Raw genomic sequence first — 8,642 nt, forward strand, 5'->3', positions numbered from 1 at the left:
GTTGTACGTTCTGGCTAGACACTGGTACCATCTCCTCTCTGTTGTATGTTCTGGTACCATCTCCTCTCTGTTGTATGTTCTGGTACCATCTCCTCTCTGTTGTATGTTCTGGTACCATCTCCTCTCTGTTGTATGTTCTGGTACCATCTCCTCTCTGTTGTACGTTCTGGTACCATCTCCTCTCTGTTGTATGTTCTGGTTAGACACTGGTACCATCTCCTCTCTGTTGTATGTTCTGGCTAGACACTGGTACCATCTCCTCTCTGTTGTATGTTCTGGCTAGACACTGGTACCATCTCCTCTCTGTTGTATGTTCTGGTACCATCTCCTCTCTGTTGTATGTTCTGGTACCATCTCCTCTCTGTTGTATGTTCTGGTACCATCTCCTCTCTGTTGTATGTTCTGGTTAGACACTGGTACCATCTCCTCTCTGTTGTACGTTCTGGTACCATCTCTGCAGCCTACTGCTTCATACCTCATAGTACTGTTTGACTGCTTATACAGTCTATACCTGACACACACACACACACACACACACACACACACACACACACCGACTGATGATGCAATCTCTAAAAATCAGGGATGGGCCCCTAAATTAGTCAGGTAGCCAGCTATCTAAACTTTGCAACATGGTCTAATTACCGTCCGGGGGCGGCCATATTGATGCTGTTAGTCACTCTCACTCAGATATCACATATAAAAAAATAAACATTTCTCTCCACCCTGTGGAAAAGTGTACCACTGCAGCAAACGTGGTTTAAACTGAAAAGTTCTCTCTCCACCCCACAAATGATCTCCGCTGTCAAGAGGGGTTATGGATGTGGGTACGCAGACCAGCGAGCGGCCCCCACCCCCACCACGACGAGCGGCCCCCACCCCCACCACGACGAGCGGCCCCCACCCCCGTCACGACGAGCGGCCCCCACCCCCACCACGACGAGCGGCCCCCACCCCCACCACGACGAGCGGCCCCGACCCCGTCACGACGAGCGGCCCCCACCACGACGAGCGGCCCCCACCCCCACCACGACGAGCGGCTTCCACCCCCGCCACGACGAGCGGCCCCCACCCCCGTAACGACGAGCGGCCCCCACCCCCGTAACGACGAGCGGCCCCCACCCCCACCACGACGAGCGGCCCCCACCCCCGTCACGAAGAGCGGCCCTCACCCCCACGAGCGGCCCCCACCCCCACCACGACGAGCGGCCCTGCCTCCGTCACGACGAGCGGACCCCACCCCCGCCACGACGAGCGACTTCCACACCCACCACAACGAGCGGCCCCCACCCCCACCACGACGAGCGGCCCCCACCCCCACCACGACGAGCGGCCCCCACCCCCGTCACTACGACCGGCTTCCACTCCCACCACGACGAGCGGCCCCCACCCCCGCCACGACGAGCGGCTTCCACTCCCACCACAAAGAGCGGCCCCCACCCCCGCCACGACGAGCGGCTTCCACTCCCGCCACGACGAGCGGCCCCCGCCCCCGCCACGACGAGCGGCCCCCACCCCCGTCACGACGAGCGGCTTCCACTCCCACCACGACGAGCGGCCCCGACCCCGTCACGACGAGCGGCTTCCACTCCCACAACGAGCGGCCCCCACCCCCGCCACGACGAGCGGCTTCCACTCCCACCACAACGAGCAGCCCCCACCCCCGCAACGACGAGCGGCCCCCACCCCCGTAACGACGAGCGGCCCCCACCCCCACCACGACGAGCGGCCCCCACCCCCGTCACGAAGAGCGGCCCTCACCCCCACGAGCGGCCCCCACCCCCACCACGACGAGCGGCCCTGCCTCCGTCACGACGAGCGGCCCCGACCCCGTCACGACGAGCGGCTTCCACTCCCACAACGAGCGGCCCCCACCCCCGCCACGACGAGCGGCTTCCACTCCCACCACAACGAGCAGCCCCCACCCCCGCCACGACGAGCGGCCCCCACCCCCACCACGACGAGCGGCCCCCACCCCCGTCACGACGAGCGGCTTCCACTCCCACCACGACGAGCGGCCCCGACCCCGTCACGACGAGCGGCTTCCACTCCCACAACGAGCGGCCCCCACCCCCGCCACGACGAGCGGCTTCCACTCCCACCACAACGAGCAGCCCCCACCCCCGCAACGACGAGCGGCCCCCACCCCCGTAACGACGAGCGGCCCCCACCCCCACCACGACGAGCGGCCCCCACCCCCGTCACGAAGAGCGGCCCTCACCCCCACGAGCGGCCCCCACCCCCACCACGACGAGCGGCCCTGCCTCCGTCACGACGAGCGGCCCCGACCCCGTCACGACGAGCGGCTTCCACTCCCACAATGAGCGGCCCCCACCCCCGCCACGACGAGCGGCTTCCACTCCCACCACAACGAGCAGCCCCCACCCCCGCCACGACGAGCGGCCCCCACCCCCACCACGACGAGCGGCCCCCACCCCCGTCACGAAGAGCGGCCCTCACCCCCACGAGCGGCCCCCACCCCCACCACGACGAGCGGCCCTGCCTCCGTCACGACGAGCGGACCCCCACCCCCGCCACGACGAGCGGCCCCCACCCCCGCCACGACGAGCGGCCCCCACCCCCGCCACAACGAGCGGCCACCACCCCCGCCACGACGAGCGGCTTCCACTCCCACCACAACGAGCGGCCCCCACCCCCGTCACGACGAGCGGCCCCCACCCCCGCCACGACGAGCGGCCCCCACCCCCGCCACGACGAGCGGCCCCCACCCCCATCACGACGAGCGGCCCCCACCCCCGCCACGACGAGCAGCTTCCACTCCCACCACAACGAGCGGCCCCCACCATGACGAACGGTCTCCGCCCCATCACGATGAGCGGCCCCCACCCCTATCAAAGACCCGTCACGACGAGCAGCCCCCACCCCCACAACGACGAGCGGCCCCCACCCCTATCAAAGACCCATCATGATGAAGGCCCCGCGGTTACCCATCCCTGCTATAAATAATGACTGGGATCAATCACAGCGCGGCGCGACATCACAGCTGGACACCCACCCGCTGCCCTCGTTCCTCCCCCTGTAACCTACTCCTCCCGGTGGCAACGGAACCCCCTGTCACCAACTGAGACGGACCAGAAGACAAGAGCAGACATCGGGTCTAACCCTTAACCATCAACAGATCACCATAGCAACGTGGGAAATATTTATAGTCAATACATTTGGCTACTGTATTATAATGATGTGGTATATAATAAGTTACTACAATATATAGACTAGGCTGCTATAGTAACCTACTACAATATATAGACTAGGCTGCTATAGTAACCTACTACAATATATAGACTAGGCTGCTACAGTAACCTACTACAATATATAGACTAGGCTGCTATAGTAACCTACTACAATATATAGACTAGGCTGCTATAGTAACCTACTACAATATATAGACTAGGCTGCTACAGTAACCTACTACAATATATAGACTAGGCTGCTATAGTAACCTACTACAATATATAGACTAGGCTGCTATAGTAACCTACTACAATATATAGACTAGGCTGCTATAGTAACCTACTACAATATATAGACTAGGCTGCTATAGTAACCTACTACAATATATAGACTAGGCTGCTACAGTAACCTACTACAATATATAGACTAGGCTGCTACAGTAACCTACTACAATATATAGACTAGGCTGCTACAGTAACCTACTACAATATATAGACTAGGCTGCTATAGTAACCTACTACAATATATAGACTAGGCTGCTATAGTAACCTACTACAATATATAGACTAGGCTGCTACAGTAACCTACTACAATATATAGACTAGGCTGCTACAGTAACCTACTACAATATATAGACTAGGCTGCTATAGTAACCTACTACAATATATAGACTAGGCTGCTATAGTAACCTACTACAATATATAGACTAGGCTGCTATAGTAACCTACTACAATATATAGACTAGGCTGCTATAGTAACCTACTACAATATATAGACTAGGCTGCTACAGTAACCTACTACAATATATAGACTAGGCTGCTACAGTAACCTACTACAATATATAGACTAGGCTGCTACAGTAACCTACTACAATATATAGACTAGGCTGCTACAGTAACCTACTACAATATATAGACTAGGCTGCTATAGTAACCTACTACAATATATAGACTAGGCTGCTACAGTAACCTACTACAATATATAGACTAGGCTGCTACAGTAACCTACTACAATATATAGACTAGGCTGCTACAGTAGGCCAATAGGCCTGTAGATAAGTCCCACCTTGACACTGGAAACCTTGCTTCCCGAAACCCCTGTGAAGAGAAGTGAAACATGAGGTTTATTATTGACTCTGATGATGGAATGTCCTCACTACAACACACCTCTTTCTAACGTTGGAATTGTGGTTGTATTTATTAGGGATCCTCAGTAGCTACTCTTCCTGGGGTCCAAACACACCAAAGCATCCACATTACAGATAAAACAGTTAACTATGTTTGTAACCTTTATTTAACTAGGCAAGCCAGTTAAGAACAAATTCTTATTTTCAATGACAGCCTAGGAACAGTGGGTTAAGTGCCTTGTTCAGGGGCAGAATGACAGATTTTAACCACCAGTCTACCTGCCCCCCCCCCCCTCTAGCCACCAGTCTACCTGCCCCCCCCCCCCCCCCCTCTAGCCACCAGTCTACCTGCCCCCCCCCCCCCTCTAGCCACCAGTCTACCTGCCCCCCCCCCCCCTCTAGCCACCAGTCTACCTGCCCCCCCCCTAACCACCAGTCTACCTGCCCCCCCCTCAAACCACCAGTCTACCTGCCCCCCCCTCAAACCACGTCTACCTGCCCCCCCCTCTAAACACCCGTCTACCTGCCCCCCCCTCTAAACACCCGTCTACCTGCCCCCCCCTCTAACCACCAGTCTACCTGCCCCCCCCTTTAACCACCAGTCTACCTGCCCCCCCCCTTTAACCACCAGTCTACCTGCCCCCCCCTTTTAACCACCAGTCTACCTGCCCCCCCTCTAACCACCAGTCTACCTGCCCCCCCACCTCTAACCACCAGTCTACCTGCCCCCCCACCTCTAACCACCAGTCTACCTGCCCCCCCCACCTCTAACCACCAGTCTACCTGCCCCCCCCCACCTCTAACCACCAGTCTACCTGCCCCCCCCTCAAACCACCAGTCTACCTGCCCCCCCTCTAGCCACCAGTCTACCTGCCCCCCCTCAAACCACCAGTCTACCTGCCCCCCCTCTAGCCACCAGTCTACCTGCCCCCCCCCCTCAAACCACTAGTCTACCTGCCCCCCCCAAAAACCACCAGTCTACCTGCTCCCCCCTTTAACCACCAGTCTACCTGCCCCTCCTCTAACCAGCAGTCTACCTACCCCCCCTCTAACCACCAGTCTACCTACCCCCCCTCTAACCACCAGTCTACCTGCCCCCCCCTTTAACCACCAGTCTACCAGCCCCCCCCTTTAACCACCAGTCTACCTCCTCCCCCCTTTAACCACCAGTCTACCTGTCCCCCCTCTAACCAGCAGTCTACCTACCCCCCCCTTTAACTAGGAGTCTACCTTCCCCCCCTCTAACCACCAGTCTACCTGTCACCCCATTAAGTTTGTACTTAATGAGCTGAAGATAAAACAGATCATCATAACATCCCTGAATGGTGTCACACCGACACACACCGCCCCCCCCCCCACACACACACACCCACACCACACACACAACCTGGAGTCCGTGTGTGATGCGGTAGAATGGTCGATAGACTGCCTATCTGTCTGATGGGTCTGACCACACATAGTAATACATGCTATACATGCTATAGTATCTACACTGACGGATTCATGGTTATGCAACCATGTTCCATTCGGGGTTTTGGAGGCTGTGGGTTAATCTCTTGTTTGTAATTCATGCCGTCTCTCTGTCTCTCTGTGCCTGGCTAAAGTCATTCAGCAGCAAGTGAATCACCTGTACCCTGCGCGCCGCACACACACCCCACGCACACACACACACTAACCAGATGAAGTCCGTGCAGTGGCTGCAGAACGTGGGCTGCTTGAAGAAGCGCGCGATGAACTTGTGGTCCTTGACCTCGTGCACGTTCTTCTGGCGCAGAGCTCCTTGGCGCGCGAAGCCCCTCGCGGCCCCGCTCTCCCGCCGCTCGGATCCCCCGGTGCTCGAGCTCTCTCCGTCGCTGCTGCCCTGCTCGCGGTCAGCCATTTTAACGCGGAAGTGTTTTGAAATGAGGAGGAAAGAGAGAGTTGGTGCCTTTTCAGCAGGTGCCTCCCTCCCTTCTTCCTCTGTCGGTGTCGGTTTCCCCCCGGTGTTTGCTCGGTGTGAATGTCCGGACTCCTGCCAAGCCTCACACTGCCGGGTCCCCGACTCCCCGTGGGCCCTGCTTCCCTGTTCGCTCGGAGACTGGGCAGCGCTGCTACAGCTGTGGCGACGTGCTGCTGGTGTGTGAGCGGAGCGCCTCATGCAGTGTGTATGTTGTTTGCAGGAAGAGTGTTGCGCTGAAACCGTGAGATAGGGGGCAACGAAGGCCCTCCCCCGTATCTACTCGGAATTCCACGGTGCACGGTGTGAGTGTGTAGGAAGAGACAAGAGGGACTGTTTTTGTGGCAAACATTTGGGTGAACAGTAGGTATGGGTTTAGCCTAGGTCACGAGAGAGACTGACAGAGAGAAGGGCTGTGTTGTTGAATGTTTGTGAATGTAGAGGTCTAAAACATCCCCAGAGAGATAAACAAGTAAACACTTGTTGAAGATCACCTGACCAGCCACTCAGCCAGTGAGAGAGAGAAGGACGTGGGTGGAACTCTAGAATGTAGAGGATGATGGAATAGAACAGTAGAATAGATAGAACACCAGAATATAGAACTGTGGAATAGATAGAACACCAGAATATAGAACTGTGGAATAGATAGAACACCAGAATATAGAACTGTAGAATAGATAGAACACCAGAATATAGAACTGTGGAATAGATAGAACACCAGAATATAGAACTGTGGAATAGATAGAACACCAGAATATAGAACAGTAGGATAGATACAACACCAGAATATAGAACAGTAGGATAGATAGAACACCAGAATATAGAACAGTAGGATAGATAGAACACCAGAATATAGAACTGTAGGATAGATAGAACACCAGAATATAGAACTGTAGAATAGATAGAACACCAGAATATAGAACAGTAGGATAGATAGAACACCAGCATATAGAACTGTAGAATAGGTAGAACACCAGAATATAGAACTGTGGAATAGATAGAACACCAGAATATAGAACTGTAGAATAGATAGAACACCAGAATATAGAACTGTAGAATAGGTAGAACACCAGAATATAGAACTGTGGAATAGATAGAACACCAGAATATAGAACTGTAGAATAGATAGAACACCAGAATATAGAACAGTAGGATAGATAGAACACCAGAATATAGAACTGTAGGATAGATAGAACACCAGAATATAGAACAGTAGGATAGATAGAACACCAGAATATAGAACTGTAGAATAGGTAGAACACCAGAATATAGAACTGTGGAATAGATAGAACACCAGAATATAGAACTGTAGAATAGATAGAACACCAGAATATAGAACAGTAGGATAGATAGAACACCAGAATATAGAACAGTAGGATAGATAGAACACCAGAATATAGAACTGTAGGATAGATAGAACACCAGAATATAGAACTGTGGAATAGATAGAACACCAGAATATAGAACTGTAGAATAGATAGAACACCAGAATATAGAACTGTAGAATAGATAGAACACCAGAATATAGAACAGTAGGATAGATAGAACACCAGCATATAGAACTGTAGAATAGGTAGAACACCAGAATATAGAACTGTGGAATAGATAGAACACCAGAATATAGAACTGTAGAATAGATAGAACACCAGACTATAGAACTGTGGAATAGATAGAACACCAGAATATAGAACAGTAGGATAGATAGAACACCAGAATATAGAACTGTAGGATAGATAGAACACCAGCATATAGAACTGTAGAATAGGTAGAACACCAGAATATAGAACTGTGGAATAGATAGAACACCAGAATATAGAATGTGATGTGGATGTGCATCCTGATAGAATAGGAGGTTAAAGCCACAGAGCTCTAAGGGAGTGATGTGGATCCCGGTAGAATAGGAGGGTGAAGCCACAGAGCTCTAAGGGAGTGATGTGGATCCCGGTAGAATAGGAGGGTGAAGCCACAGAGCTCTAAGGGAGTGATGTGGAGCCCGGTAGAATAGGAGGGTGCAGCCACAGAGCTCTAAGGGAGTGATGTGGATCCCGGTAGAATAGGAGGGTGAAGCCACAGAGCTCTAAGGGAGTGATGTGGATCCCGGTAGAATAGGAGGGTGAAGCCACAGAGCTCTAAGGGAGTGATGTGGATCCCGGTAGAATAGGAGGGTGAAGCCACAGAGCTCTAAGGGAGTGATGTGGATCCCGGTAGAATAGGAGGGTGAAGCCACAGAGCTCTAAGGGAGTGATGTGGATCCCGGTAGAATAGGAGGGTGAAGCCACAGAGCTCTAAGGGAGTGATGTGGATCCCGGTAGAATAGGAGGGTGAAGCCACAGAGCTCTAAGGGAGTGATGTGGATCCCGGTAGAATAGGAGGGTGAAGCCACAGAGC

General features: G+C 53.8%; 1 protein-coding gene across 2 annotated transcripts in view; it reads right to left on the reverse strand.

The window, feature by feature from the left end:
- The window catches only part of LOC106595901 (protein kinase C beta type), a 169,643-nt gene extending 163,016 nt beyond the window's left edge, over positions 1-6,627 (reverse strand). Inside the window, exons 1-2 of one of the 2 annotated variants that reach the window (XM_082958476.1) lie at positions 5,995-6,627; positions 4,258-4,289 (exon numbers count right to left, since the gene is read on the reverse strand). In XM_082958476.1, coding sequence (XP_082814602.1) covers positions 4,258-4,289; positions 5,995-6,455 — 493 coding nt within the window. In that variant the 5' untranslated portion in view covers positions 6,456-6,627. The remainder of the gene's footprint in view (positions 1-4,257; positions 4,290-5,994) is intronic. The other variant, XM_082958475.1, reaches the window with a different exon arrangement.
- Positions 6,628-8,642: the final 2,015 nt, after the last annotated feature.

This window comes from Salmo salar, chromosome 12 (genome assembly GCF_965601325.2).
Source record: "Salmo salar chromosome 12, fSalSal1, whole genome shotgun sequence".
Taxonomy (NCBI): Eukaryota; Metazoa; Chordata; class Actinopteri; order Salmoniformes; family Salmonidae; genus Salmo; species Salmo salar.